This window comes from Solenopsis invicta, chromosome 16, assembly GCF_016802725.1.
Source record: "Solenopsis invicta isolate M01_SB chromosome 16, UNIL_Sinv_3.0, whole genome shotgun sequence".
Taxonomy (NCBI): Eukaryota; Metazoa; Arthropoda; class Insecta; order Hymenoptera; family Formicidae; genus Solenopsis; species Solenopsis invicta.
The window spans coordinates 1,519,173-1,534,908 of NC_052679.1; the positions used below are offsets into that span (position 1 = coordinate 1,519,173).

At 32.3% G+C, this 15,736-nt stretch overlaps 1 protein-coding gene across 1 annotated transcript in view; it reads left to right on the plus strand.

The window, feature by feature from the left end:
- The first annotated feature begins 4,025 nt into the window (after positions 1-4,025).
- Positions 4,026-15,736, plus strand: part of LOC105196116 (sushi, von Willebrand factor type A, EGF and pentraxin domain-containing protein 1) — a 39,187-nt gene continuing 27,476 nt past the window's right edge. Inside the window, exon 1 of the mRNA XM_039458439.1 lies at positions 4,026-4,083. Coding sequence (XP_039314373.1) covers positions 4,026-4,083 — 58 coding nt within the window. The remainder of the gene's footprint in view (positions 4,084-15,736) is intronic.

The following is a 15,736-nucleotide window of genomic DNA, read 5'->3' on the forward strand; positions in this document are numbered from 1 at the left end:
GTGATTTATACATATATTTTATTACACGTTCAAATTTTTTAATTTGCAAAAATCAGTTTTCTGGAATCCTATCAAATAGCATCTGTTATCTTAGAACACTGTCGTGTTTTTTAATTATGTCCATTTCTTATTTTAGAGGTGCGACACGTCGAGAAGTATCTGTGTACCTGAGTGTGTCTGTGTGCCACTGTTTCTCGAGAGTCTACGGAGAAGAGATAAGCCTCGCTGGAGGTGAAAGGGGCCCAGGCTGACGTCGGTAAATGATTAAAAAAAGACAACGAACGAGCGAGGACGGGAGCGGGAGATACCAAAGTAGAAACGCGATCGCGCGGAATATCGCGGTGGTTTACAAGGAGACGGAGAGGAGGTCCCGAGAAGAGTGGCCAGGGACCGAAAGCTCGGAGAGGGGACTGTTAACGGTAAACTTGCGGTAACCTTACTGGCGACTTCACGTTACTGACCACGATTGACAGACACTGTGTTTTCTTCCCTAAGCAAATCTTCGTAAAGTGAGCACCCTATTCTGCAAATTTCGTAAAATGTAATTAAAGGGATTTTGGCTGCTTGCCAAAAAAATTTTAGTCTCTAAAACGCAGAGTTGCGATAATAAGTAGTTAAAAGTTAAAAGGTAAGTAATAAAATCAAGAGTTAATAACTTTTAACTTAACTTAGTTCATTTTAAATGGATTAATTTTTAAATTCACCTAAACTGTTAAACGTAGGCAGCAGAAATTCATGCGTAACAGAAACAAAGCAAGTACAGTAAAAACATTTAATGTGGTCAAAAGTACACTAAATTTCATACATATACTTTTCAGTCATAGATACATTGAATTTAATGTTTAATTTACAAATAAATTTCGTGACATTTTTAATAGTGTATTTAGTTTTTAAACACATATAAACTGTAATTTATTAACATTTCTTTAAGTTAAAAGTTTATCTATGTAATAGAATAAAATTATAAAAAATACATTCCCACATAAAAGAAACAATATTACTTTGTTATGTCATATAAATTTATGTCATAAATTTAATTGTTATGTTATATAAAAATTTACAAATAAAGTATTAAATTTATTTGGTGATCCATTCATAACTTTAAAAAATTTTGATTTCCCAATTTAATATAAATAAGGCTTTCAGAATTAACTTGTCTTTTTTATCTAAAATTAGTTTGATCTTAATGCAATTGAATTAACTTTATAAGCTATTAGTTGTATCATAGATTAGTTTAAAAAACATTAACATTTTTTCAAATATATTTAAAAGAATTTTGAGTAAACACAAAATAAAAATTCGAAAATATAGAACGCCGACTTAACGTTTTTGTTATATAAAAATTGGTAATGGCTATTGTTAATTCATTTATTAAAGCTCTTAAGGCGCAGTCTGGAACACATTTGAAAAAATGCTGGATTAAAAAAAAATATTTAGATCCGTGAAAATGTTTTTCAAATTTTCTAAAAATTCAAAAAAAATTAAAAATTTTTGAAAATTTAAACATTAAAATTTGTTTAAAATTATTTTATTTTAATTATTCATTGATACTTCTTCGATAAAATTCCACCATAAACACATTTATGAAACACAAACAAGTAAATGCAATAAAAATTTTTTGAAAATTACTACTACCTGTAGATCAATTTTTCAAATCCTTTCCTAAGAAAATATATGTGATTACTGATATCTGGACATTTTTTTATTTTTTCAGTCTCGTTATTGGTCGACTACAACTGCAATTATATCGGATTGCAATTAAAAAATGGCTCTCGTGTGGATATCATTTATAATGAAACCGGTCCCTTTTAATGTGTTACTGCAAACCTCAAAAGGAGGTCGATCGGTCATAGGTAGCAATTTTTCAATTTAATCCGGTTTTGGTCCAGAAGTTAGTCGAGTTTCATGTTTCTAAGCTATCATAGAGTAATTGGAGCATGGACTGGACTTAAGCATCGATTCGTACCAGAATTTAAATTTCGGAATTTAAGAAACTCTACCGGTTTGCTGTCACGTAAGCCGGAATAATATTCCATAATTTTTTTCATAACAGAGAAAGCCATTTTTATTCGTATGAAATATTTTGTACGAAATTTCAAATATCCATTTTTTATGAAATTAAAATTAGTTTTTTTGCAGTAATATTGAAGTGAAAAATAGAGAAAAGTAACTGACATATCAATTTATTTTAGGACTATATTTCTTAAAAATACAACTTTGGTCACAAATGTAAAGTGTAAACTAAAAAGTATCTTCTAACAGTTTTTATAATATTGTTTTTGCTATAATTAAGTTTATCATACAATAATCAAAGATAAGCATTTGATAAAACGTTTTACAAATGTACCAGTTTACGCTGCATCTCGCAAAACCGAGAAACAGAAAAATATAAATAAAATATAAATAAAATTTAAAATGCTATAAACATGCAAAAGTTGATATTATCAATAATATACGCTCTATTGTTAAACTATGTAATTTGCAAACAAAAATCATAAAAATGTTGACTTTGTAGCATTTGGAGAAGTTGTTTTTAGCTGATTTGATATGTAAATTATGTATAAATAATTTATTTTAATTTTATCAATATTACTATGACACAATGTTTAGTTTCGAAGTAATAAGAGACTGTCATTTTAGAAAATCTAAATCAGTATTGGTGACTTTCTTTTATTATTTAATTTTAGAGAGTAATGTGAAAGTTTATATATAAGTAAACAGCGCATTTTGCATCTATGTGCATTATTTCAGAAAATTATGGAGAATCAATTGTAAACATACCATTTCTATCATTAAAACTTTGTTGTTTAATTATTTTCATAATATACGCCAATTGTCTAATCTATTTTATGTTTTGTGACAAATTTTAATTCAATTTCTTCTTCATAATTATAATTTTACATGTTTAAAATTATTATTTTTGCATTATGAAATTATAAAAAAGAATAATATTATTATTTCAGTATTTCCCCTCTTGGCGTAGAGAAACTAACTTTTGCTTAAAAAAAAAAATCTCCAATGTAATTAAAAATTGAAAATTAATTTCTCTTTGTCGAAAATATTTAGCACTCTTTGGGCATAACGAGTAACAGCATGAAGACGACTAAAGAGATACACAAACACAAAGGCCCAATGATCTAGCAAACGTCGACGTTACGCTACATGAAAACGTAGCAGCAGAACGTAGTTGAACGTGGTTGCTGCTTCGACTCGGCTGGTCGGCTCTGCTCGGCGCGATACTTTCATCGCCGTCGAGAGAGCAAAAGGGGCCTGAGGCCCGGGGCATTCGACGGTCGACCGGTGAAGGGAACGGATCGTCGTCGGTTATCCCAACTCATTGCGTACGGCGAGCGAAACCGCGGATAAAATGCCGTCAAATTAATTTTGTTGTTATCGCGGACCCTTCGTTCGGTTCACGTGTAATCGCGCGTTAATCGAATGTCATCAAATTCGAGGATATAATCTCTTTGCGAGTGCGAGTCGACAGAGATGAGTAAGGAACCAGGACGCGTGATGGAGAATCCTGAAGAAATACCGATTGCTCGATGATGCCATCGGTTAGTCCAAAGTCATCCAAATAATTTTGGATTGAGTAGTATTCGGTTGTGATTGAGGATTGGTCGTTGGTGACGAGTAGATCGTTAAGGAAGTGTCAAACAACCAGCAGGACTGTGGAAATGTCAATAGTGCAAAGGGATCAGTCGTTCGATCGTTAAGCGCTTTAAAGATCAACGTTGAAGGTGAACGTAAGGATCGGAAAAGCCTAAGAAGCGGTTCGCGAGGAGCTTTGGTTTAGGTCCTAGTGGAACACGGCATCCTGCGAATTGTTTTATCTGGCGACGCAGTTTCGACGATTGGTATCGTCAGAGGAAAGAAACACACCTCTCGTGAAAGTTCGTAGTGCGCGAGTGCTTCCTGGTGGCCCCCTATCAGCGGGCCCCGTGGATGTTCGCGCGCCGAGGTGGTTCCTGGTTCTTTGGATCGTCGATGTGATCGCACCGCGTCGTTTCGCCGACCCGTGGAGAATGATCTTGGTGTACGGGATCATCCTGCCCCTCGTGGGAAGCCTCGCGTATGCGCAAGGCACGTATATGTCACAATAGATGCGCCAATTTTGGAGTAAAGATTGGATTCGAGGCACTGGTATCAATTTTCACAAATGCAAACTTAACTTACTCTTTTTTCCTTGTTTTGAGTGAGTTAAGTCGAGATTAAAATTAATTACAAGTCTCGGAGACACGCGACCAAATTGCATTAGGATTAATTGATGTCGCAACATGTATCTTTGTTAAAGGGATTTAACGGACCCGTGTGGCTTACGTAACGATAAATAAAATTATAGACTCTTGATTTATTCCTCATCTGGAAGTCATATGCGATATTTAAGAGTGAAGAAATCTGCTTTGATTGTGAAACCGTGATGCAAGGTTACTCTATCCTCTGCAATTTATCAACTCAAAACACGAGATACGTTGTTAATTAAGCTCCAATTTAAATTTCTAAACTTCGAATTAATTAAAAAAAGTAATCAAATTTTGTCATCTGAGATAAATGCATCGTGAACAAAAATTCATCAATTTTTCATTATTCTCAAGTAATTATTTGAAACTTTGTTGCTGTATTACGCTACTTTTTCTATATTTTCTATCTTTTTCTCTCTCTCTCTTCTCTGCCGACAAGTTAGAAGCGGTTGCACAATTCAGATATATATCGAGGCGTTTCACGCTAGGCAAATCCTTTCGCGTTCCCGCGAGGAAAAAAAAAGGATGCGCATCTTACAAAGAGAATCTTTCTTCGCTGAAAGTCTTCTATCGCTCGTGATTGATCTCTCGCGAAATGCAAAGCAGACGCAAGTACGCGTGCATCCTCTCCGTGCGTCCCTCCGAGTAGCGTCCCACTCGGGAGAATGCATTCCCCGAGTGCAGCACTCCTAGTGGCAAGACCTCTCCTATAGATACTTCGGAATGACCTCTCTGAATTTATTTAGATACCAGTGCTGTCAAGTTGGAGGCTTTTTTCCCCTCCCTCAAATTTGGATTTTAAAGAAAAATTCAAAAATCTATACAGTATTTTCGGAAAGAAATTATATTGATTTGTAATTAATATTTCTGTTATATTTATTACAAATATTTATAACTTGACAATACTGTTAAGATACCTCACTTCAGCTGTGAGCTGTGAGTCATTTATCTAAAAATGTCTCAAGCAAATGTGCGGAATTAAAGACGGTTGCAAACATCACAAACGTTTTCGTTCGATTCGTGTTAATTACTATCGTCCGAAGATAATTATCAATAATAAAAGTTTCTTAATGGACATGAAGATGCGGAGTGACCGTTAGCGAGAGAATATCCACTTGTTTTGTTCGCTTCGTGAGAATGACCCCGCGTTAAAGTTGCCGAGCACGCAGCCTCCGGAGAATCCTAGAAGAGGGAAGGTAAAGGATTCCTTCAACCGACTCGCGCTTTATCCGCCTTGTCCCTGGCGCGAACGAGGAAAGGAGAGTAAGCGAGCAAAAACAGGTAACGCCCACTCTCTCGGTTCACGTCCTCGCTGGTTTTCTGGTGTCTCGAGGTCACCCGGTATATCCGTAGATAATGAGTCCCGTCATTGGCTGGTATCGCGCACATCTCGCGCATTCTCCCAATTCTCGCGAAATGGCTAACGTCAAAACCGCTTTTCGTCACGCTTTTTTTTCGGCACACCACCGTACGATATTCTCTCGGAAGCGAATATATCTCCGTCTCTAAATGCCAAGTAAAAGTCTCGGGATACTCTATCCCGTTCTACTTCGTGACGCGCGTTTCGTTGCCGTCTGTAACAGTTGCATTAATTCGCGCGAGATACGTTTGTGCCGGCATTTTTTCATCGGCAACGACAAACGCCGTGTATTTAAAGCGCTTTTGCACCATACGCATTCCACTTAATATAATTATATATTTCGCTATGACGCAAACGGACCTGCTGTCAATTCTCGCATGTGAGAATATGGAAAACACCTGCGATGATAAATGAGTTTATGCGTGTGAGCTTGTACACCTTGATCACACGATTTCATACAAATTTCATAAAAATACTTTCTAAAGCTTATAGAGCGAAAATTGAGCTTATGCAATTGTTCTCGAGTGATTTGCCATTCTACAAGACTCAAAATTCACTCATGTAGGACTTCTATAGCTATTTTTGTGTTATTGGAGTGGTAAATCACACTCAAACAATTAAACAAGTTCCATTTTCACACTTTTAAGTGATACTTCACTTTACAAGATTTAGATAATAATTGTGTAAACAAGTTTAATAAAAAGTATAAACTCGATCTAATGCTCATAGAGTGAAAATTGAGTTTGTGCAATTGTTTGAGTGATTCACACTGTCTAAGAACAAAACTTCATTTATCTAGAATATTCACTCGTATGGAATAAAACTTCTACAATGATTTTTATCTTATCAGAGTGACACTTTACTCTATGAGAGATTTAGAAAGTAACGAATACAAAGCAAATCAAAGAAACTTTGAAATTCGTTGTATCTGAATTTAAAGCCATAGCAATGTCTTTGGTCATTTTAATGCAAAATATGCATCAGAGAATTAGATCGTAAAATTCCATAAAATAATATTTAATTACATGTGATTTGTAAAATAAAATTTACAAACAAACATGAAGTCGAAATTTTAAATTAAAATAAAATGGCATGAGTCATTTGCGTGGATGCACTTTGAGAAAGTGATTCAGAGGGTCAAAAGTTTGGACTGTACGTGACAGAGAGAGGGTGCACCGGAAGTAGGGGAGACCCACCTGTCTCGACCGAAACACGATCCGGCGCGGCGCGCGACGGCGACGACGCGACGTCCGACCTACATTGCACATTGCACTTTGAAAACTATCTATTTTCTCCATAAGAAATAAACGGAGCCAAAACTAGACCGGCGCGCGGCGGCGAGACGGCGGCACGAGAAACGGGATATGTAGATGATACGTTTTACATCGGGGCAAGCTGCTTTTACGTGGATTTCCATGCGGACCGTTATCCTTGAAACGCTGACTTATCTAACGAGATGTCTGGAAACTAGGTAGATCGTGTATGTACTTAACCCGTTGCGTTCTGCTACTGTCACCAGATTGATTTCGTCCTTCGCCAGAGCCCGTTCTCGCATATTTCTTCCTCGATGCATACGTAACGTCGATAATTCCACCGGGAAAAGGCAATCTCCTTGCATAAGAGATTATTATTTGCTTGTAAGGAACATTTCAAAGTATTTGAAAGTAAATATAGAGTGGTTCGTAACGAGCGTATTAGACGCGTATCGTGGATAGTTTCTATTGAAAACTAAAATATTTTTTTTTTAACGAAAAAGTCTGCCCCTGAAAAAATTACAAGAATTGGAAATTTATTAGATTCAAGTAGTACTTATGTCTCTTGAAAAATAAAAGAATCAAAATTTTTCTGAAAATTTTACCAGATGATCATGATTAATTCCTTCTTATTAAAGGTATCAGAATTCTTGATAATGATGCTATATTTATATTTAATTAGGTCAGCATAATATTTTGATGAAAAAAATGTCAAGTGAATATAACTAGAAGAGATTTTTGTTATAGGTCTAACTGGTAAAAGTTAACCAAATAGTTAAGTTTATTAAACGTTCTATTAATAAAATATCGAGTCCAATCGTGATAACTAGAATTTAGGTTCCACAAAAATGCATTCTACCATATGCATCTCGTTGAGTACAATTAAAATATTTTTCTTAGTGATATAATACATAAATTTGCAAGAATAATGAAATATAAACAGGATTCAAATAATAATAATAAGAAAGATAATATTTTTCGGAAGTTTACAAAAACTGAAAATGTGTTTACATTTTACATATAAAATATTTTTTAATATTTGACAATTTTCTACTTTTATTTGTTAAATTATAATAAATCGGGGTTGAATAAGCTAATTTTTTTCAAATAAATTAAAGTTAACGAGTTATAAAATTAATTCAGTTATAAAATTTAGTCAGAATAACTTTTTAAAATTAGATTATTTTAAATAACTAAATTACCAAATAATATGGATCATTAAATAAAATAAATACTTTGTTTGTAACTATTAAATTAAGTCAATATGAAATAATACCACAATATAGTTTTTATGTGAGAATGAATTTTTTTCTTTTACAATTTTTTTCTTTGACAGGTAAATGCTTAATTTTGGCTAAGATTAATAAGTTAAAGTTTATATATTTTAAAAATATAACTAGTTAAAGTTAAAAATTATTAACTTTTTAACTCTATTATTTAACTTTAAACTTTTTAACTAATTACTGCCCAACCCGTAATAAACGAGTTTAGGTGCAGTTAAATTCTTACATTCTTACTAAATATAATAAATGCTACTTGGAGAGATAAATACTTACCTCGGATAAAAGATTAAATAATTAATAAAACTACTCTAAAGTATTCAAGTTATTAAGAGATCTAACAACAGATCCACTTAGAGAGTTCAATGGTTGCTTGAACTTTCCATTAAATCGAGCAGAATGGAAGTGTGAGAGGAGATTGGCGCTGACCATACAGATTCCTGGATCGAGAGAACACTTCTGCGCGCCCAGAAATAATCGAGTGGTAACTATCGATGAGTAGGCGTGAATTCCGTTTAGGTGTGTACCTGCGCTCAGCTGAGCTTTCATAACAATGGAATGGAAAAGGCAGAGATGCATAACCACACATTGATAACAATGTTTTGAGTAACAAGCCAGTGTGCTAGAATATACTTTGGTAACATCAAACTCTGGAATTTCTGGTTATTGTGATTGGACTCTCGATATTTTATATTTAAAACTTTTGATGGACTTAACTGCAAAGATTTAGTTTGCTGTTTTTCAATTGGATCTATAAAACTTCTATTTACGTTTACTATTTTTTTTTTTTTTTATTAAAGGAAATATACTGACTTAACTGATTAAATTTAATATGATTTTCTAGAATTTTGATATAATTAACAAAAAGAAGTAAATATATACATACATCATGTTTATTTGTCAATTTTTATTTATAGTAGAATTTTGATTCGTTTTTTTTCACTAGTGAAATCTACCAAATTTTCAATTCATACAACCAGATTTTTTTCAATGTCCGACAATAAAAAAAAATTACAAAAAAATTCTATATGTGATAATTGATACCGTCAATACGGCAATTTAACGGATTAAGTTAATGATGTGGTAATACATAGAGTCGCACAATTAGAATTGTGTTAAAAAATTGTGTCATCGCGTTTACCGCGTTTCAAAGAAACTCTCACGATATCTCGCTAGAAACGAATCTCGACAGACGTGAAATTGCATGTTTAGCAACAATATGTTTGACATAAGATTCGCAGAGAAACTGGTCCTCGCACTGACGATCGTAATATGCATACGCACGCGTGCACGCTTATACGAGCACGGACGCGACCGAGAAAAGCGCTCGCTTTGTGAAAGTGCTCGAGCTATTTCAAAATTCCAACGGCGCGTCTTCTCTCGGCGGTTTTCTCCTACAATAAAGTTGCAAGACAAACAATTGCAATTCGTAACGATAAAATTATTTTATTCATTGATCATTCTCTTAAACCTTGTGATCATTTCGTGGAACAATATTATCTGCGGTTTAGATTTTCTAAGCTTACGGTATCTGTATTATTAAGTGCACAAGTCGCTAGAGGCTGAATTATGAATCTTAATTAAGGAAATATGCCTTTCTGATTGATGGGAGGTAGAATTAATAAACGAATTCCTGAAAGATCCGATAATTTATTCTACGTACTTGCAAAGTCTAAGAGACATTCCACAGTTTTTTATAATGATATATGAAGATTGAGTTAATATATTTATTTAATTAAATTAAGTTAAAGTTAATCGTTTGCAAAATTAATTTATTTATGTTAAAAATTACATAAAAAATATTAACTCAGATAAAAGTTAAAATTAAATTAACTAATTTAAGTTAAAATAAAGTCAATTTTCAAAAATATTATTTATATTAAACTAAAAAGTTGTAATTTTTGAAGTAAAATTATTCAAAACAATTACAATATGGATCATTAATAAATTTAATATTTTAATTATCAATTAAGTTTAGATTTTTTGTTATTGATATAACAAAGAAATATTCTTTTTTACGTGGCAACATATTTCTTCTTTTACAATTTTTTTCTTTTACATAGACAAATTTTTTTATTTTATTTAAAAAATTAAAAAATTAAAATTTGTGTGCTTTAAAAATAAATAGTTAAAGTTAAAAATTACTCATTTGATAAATTAACTCATTAGGATAAAAATTATTAATTTTTAAAATTTTGTTTTTTAACTATTAATTTTTTAACTAGTTACTACTCAACCCTGTAATACATATCATTTTAAAACATGCGGAGATTGAATAAGAACCTCTTAATTTATTTTATACTTCAAAAATTTTACTTGACAGAATTGCAAAGATAAAATTCTATTATATATAGAATTAAAAAGAATAAAAATTAAAAGTAAGCCTTATTTATCCTAGGTAATTTATAATGTTCTTTCACATTCAGTGGCAAAATATCCACGCGTTAGCGAAGAATAGGCGGAGGAAGAATCCGAGTTTACGATTCAGATAAATATGCTAACTTTGTTTCCACCTCTTCGACTTGCACCAGCTGCACTGGCTGATTTTGTAATCCTCGAACCTTCTCACATTTCTCACTCTCTCTCTCTCTCTCTCTCTCTCTCTCTCTCTCTCTCTCTCATTTTTCACCTTTACAGACCTAATAGCGTTTGTTCGCGCGAGGTATCGGACGCGATAGTCGAGTTCGCACGCCGCCGATCGCCGCCGATTCGATCGGATCGCGTTCGCGTGCGGGTGGCAGGTCAGCCTGCGATTGCCCTACATAAAGTAACGTTCACGATCGCAATGGGAAGTAAAAAGTCCTCCTCGATAGAGAAGGAGAACCCTTTTCCCTCTCCGTTCCGGGAAAGAGGAAGCGGACAGACGAGATATGCGCTGGGACGATTGTAACATTTAACCATTAGGGCTATGTCGAACGAGGGAATGCGAAGCATGCAATGCACATAATCGAATACACGCTCGGGCGGGGTCCTTGAGATGCGATTACCGTGACGAGATGCAAATGTGGATGCATTTATTTGCTTGATTCATTTCCGTCTAGTTTTTCAAAAGAAAAGAAGAAACTTCAATTAAAAAGTGATTTTAATTTTAAAAAAGTGTTTGATTCTTAGATTTTAAACTGTTTTATTTTTGTCTTCATCTTTTAAATACTCATGTTTTATTTTATAATTTGAAATACTGTTTAGATTTAAAATATTAAAACGTTTAAAGTTGTGAAAGATTTTAATTTTAAACGTTTTAGTGTTTGAAATCTAAACATCGTTTAAAATTAAAACATTTTTAAGTATTATTTAAAAAATAACAAATAAAACATTTTAAAATCTTAAAAATAAATTTTTTGTGAGAGATATGAATTGATTTATTAACTAAAATTACAACGTTCTGTTAATACAAACTTTATGATTTATCCTTGAAAGCAAAAAAATCGTGATAAAAAATATTTTGAATTTTGTAACAACGATGATCTGCATTTTAACAATGTCTCGTCTTTCGATTTTCAATGATCGATACTGCTTCAGAAAGAGAAATCGTGGACTGTGACAGAAATTTCTAATTTATATGCTTAGTCACAAAAATTGACGCAAGAAGAAAAGAATAAATGTTATAAAAATTAAATGTAAAAGAAGTTTCATTTGCTTCCATACATTCTACTTGATAGAGATATTTTCACGTATTAGTTCGATGAGTAAATCAAATGACATGCAGGTGCAGGAGAGAGTTGCTGAATTCATACCAATTACCTAAGTCAATATTTTATATGTTTATTTAATATAAGCAACATTTAGATAAAAATATAAAATAAAGAAAAATATAAACAAAATTTTTACATCTTGTTCTATGCATGTTAACAATACTTAAAAACATTAAGTAAAACTGATATTACTTCTTGATTAACTTACATAGCTGATAATAATGTAGTCATGCAAAGTTATTCTAAATTTTTGCAATTTTATAAGGTTTATTATAGAATATTTTACACACATTGCATATAAGGTATGTGGTTGCAGTTGTTATTAAGATTAAATCAATATTTTTAGAAAATCTGATAAAATCTTATAAATCATTTTTTTTCTTAAATCCGTACTATTACAAATTTTACTGCAATAAATGATATTAACATAAGATTGATAAGTAATAAAACTAACAATTAATATGTATAGAAATATATTAATTGTAAAAATAAATTCTAGTCAGTTTTATTTTGACATTTTTATTGTTATATATTAATTATTAAATGTTTGATTTTTTGGATAAATAATTCATAAAATAATTATTAGTTAATTCTTTATATTTTTAATTGTTTTAATTCGATGTTTTACAAAATAATACGGTTTCGTAGATTTACAGGTATTGAGATAATTAGTTGTCTAAATCGTATCTTTTACAACATGTTGCAAAAAGGCTTGTAATAAATTAACTTTTTATTGGTGAATGATTAAACATTGCTATAATTACAATGATTTAACAGTGATATTTGGAATATCGAGCTACAATTTCCAATGTTTACTTGCGTAAAACAAAATATTAAATGAGAAATGTAATAAAACATAATTAACATAATTAAGTGGTATACATTCGGCAACTCTTCCCTAATTTACAATTTGGGATCAATAATGTTGCACAATTACAAGTTGTGTAACAATATCGTAGGAATCGTAGGAATCGTATTCGAATTCTGAGAATACGTTGTTATACACTGTATCTCGTTATTTCCGCAAACTTATACTAATTGGGAAAAAGTTCACACGTGTCCGTTTTCACGCCGTTTTCTCGTCGCGACGCATCGTCCTTGGAGGTCGCCGAAGCAGTGAGGCTGCCGGGCGATGCACCCTCGGCCGAATCGGCCTTCGAAAGCGGCCGCTCGGCTGTGCAGTGCAGTTTTGACGGATCGAATCATTGCACCGCGGCGCGTGTTTCATAACATTTCACGGCAGGTTAGGCGTAGAAAGGTGGCGCAACACCGTGCCTCGATACACCACGCGCGTTTCGCCTCCTCGTACAATGGATTAGGAAACCTCGATATAAAGCGGGCTCTCTTCGAATCTTCCGGCGATAACGTGCTCGGAAGGAAGACAACAAAACGGGGAAAAAAGTCAGGAGCCGACGCAATCGACAGAAAGAACACGATATACCGTTGAAACGACGTCGTAAACGGTTTGCAGAATGCTCTACTTTGGTTGCGTTGCGTCTTATTACACACAAAAGAATGCCATTCTCCTACTGAGAAAAGCGATTACTCAATTTTTACTTTTCTTTGTTTAAGCAACAGGTATCTTTGCTAAGGAAAATATTTTCTTAACAGTAATCTTGAAATATACTTATCATTTACTTGAAAGAAATGAAATAGACGCGGTCGCTTCTCGGCGCCAATCAAAGTGCAGCGAGCGAATCGCCTCACTTTAACGTTTGCCTCAAATAAACTTCTGTATATGGACAGAAAAATATATATGTGAATTAAATAAATATTACTATCCAGATATTTCATGCGTTTATATCCGATAAATCTATCATAAGTTAATCATAAACATCAAATTTCTTCAGAATATAATTCTCTGAATCCTAGTAATTTAAAACTTAACTTTATATTATAATCAAGAATAATTTAATACAAAAATTCAATTGGCTTATTATTTTGATATTTTGTCAACAACAAACGGTGCTCATAATTATAATATAAGACTATAAAATAATAAATTGCGAACTACTTGTTTATTTATGATCCAATTTTCAAAAAGATTTTATTAAAATGTAACTATATTAAAATTTTATTTATATGTTCATTGACAAGTTCAATTTTATATTTATTCCTTGACTGGCGCAGTGATCCTATATTCATGTGTTAATACGCTCATGTTTAAAAAGAATGAGGAAGTATTATATGTAATATTAAATGCTAAAATGTTACCTTGAAAATGTTTCGAAATACTCGAAAGTAAAAATGCCTTATAATAAATGTCGACTATTATGTATTGGTATATTAGCTTCATTACATAACGGCAGGCTACTAAATAAATGATTTCACAAGTAATTACTAGAGTTCTGGTACCTAATAATTGAGATAATATGGTATATGACTCATAATATTACCTTCTCTTCTAATATTTTTATTATCTTTGTCTATAATTTGAGTTTCTTGTACAACTCAAACTTTTTTACTGTTCCAGGCTTTCAAAAAATCTGGCTGAAAAAAAATTCACAACTTTTCAACATCTCTGTTATATTAATAGTCTTTTAATGCCAAATTTAAAAGTTTTACTTAATAAAAATTAAAATTTGAGACTCAAATTTTTACTTATGCAAAAAGAAGCTTAGATCGCAAACAGAGCGTCTAAAAACGTTATAAAATAATTATAAAATAACGATCCAATCATGATAACTAAAAATTCCCTTTGGTCCCACTAATTGTAAGATGCATTCTGCGGTATACGTTTTGTTAATAATATCAAAACATTTATTTGAGTGTAATCAACGAAATTTGACTGTCTTTGCAAATTATTCCAATAAAATATTCAAAATATTAGAAATATCATTAATTCAAAATATTACGATTTATTAATTTTTTTTTACGTTACGGCCATGTATAGAAGGCAATAAATCTTTATGACAACTGTAATTATAAAATACAGCGAGTAGTTTTCAATTATTGATCGATAATGTCGTTCGCGGATATCTTTTGCCGAAAGTACGCCAGCAGATAAAATTGTTAACCGGTTTCTCTCGGCGCGGCAGTAAAGTTCGCTCTCGATAGCGTCGCTTTTACGCAAACCAGCCAACACGTAATAGCCTGGCTGATTACGCCAATCAAAAATCACTGGTTAGAGCGGGTGGAAAAAGTGTCGCGTGTCTGATTCGATCGGCATAGCGGCGGGCCTTGTCTTCCGCAGGCGACTTCCGCTAAATTCGATGCGATCGGATCGCCATTGTTCTCGATCCCAAAAGCTCTCATTGTCGCAAGGCGTGCGACTGCTGACGCATGTCGCAAGTTCGATGAGGGAAAGTGATAGAAAAATGCATAATTGTTAGAGAGAAGCGAGCTGATCAAAAACAACTGACGTAATTACATAAAAATATCGTTATTCATTAACAAAAACAAAAAGGAAATAAGACGCTTCTGTACGCTTAGAGATTCAATTGTACTAAAAGCGAATCTGTTTCTAAATACTTTTTTGGGGTATTATTTAATATATTATTTAACAGAGAAATGGAAATTATCAAATTCTTTATTACAATTCATTTCAATCAATTAACGCTCCTACACGTAGAAAAGTACATGCTGTAATAAATGACTTAAATTAAGTGTAAATATTAATTGTTTCCTAAATTCATATCTGCAAATCTATCATCAAATTTCAAAACTCTTAATCCTAAAAATTTAATAGTTCAATCAAGAATATTAAGATAAAATAAAAATTCAACTTGTTTATTATTTTGATATTTTTTCAATGAAATTTTATAATATTCAAAAAAATATAATTTTTTTTAGTAAATAATAGTGAGTTTTTTAAAATTTGTTAATATATAGTAAAAATATTATAAAAAAGTTTTTTGTTAAAGTTACTTAAAAAAAGAAAAATAAATTGAATATCGCTTTTCTTAAGAAT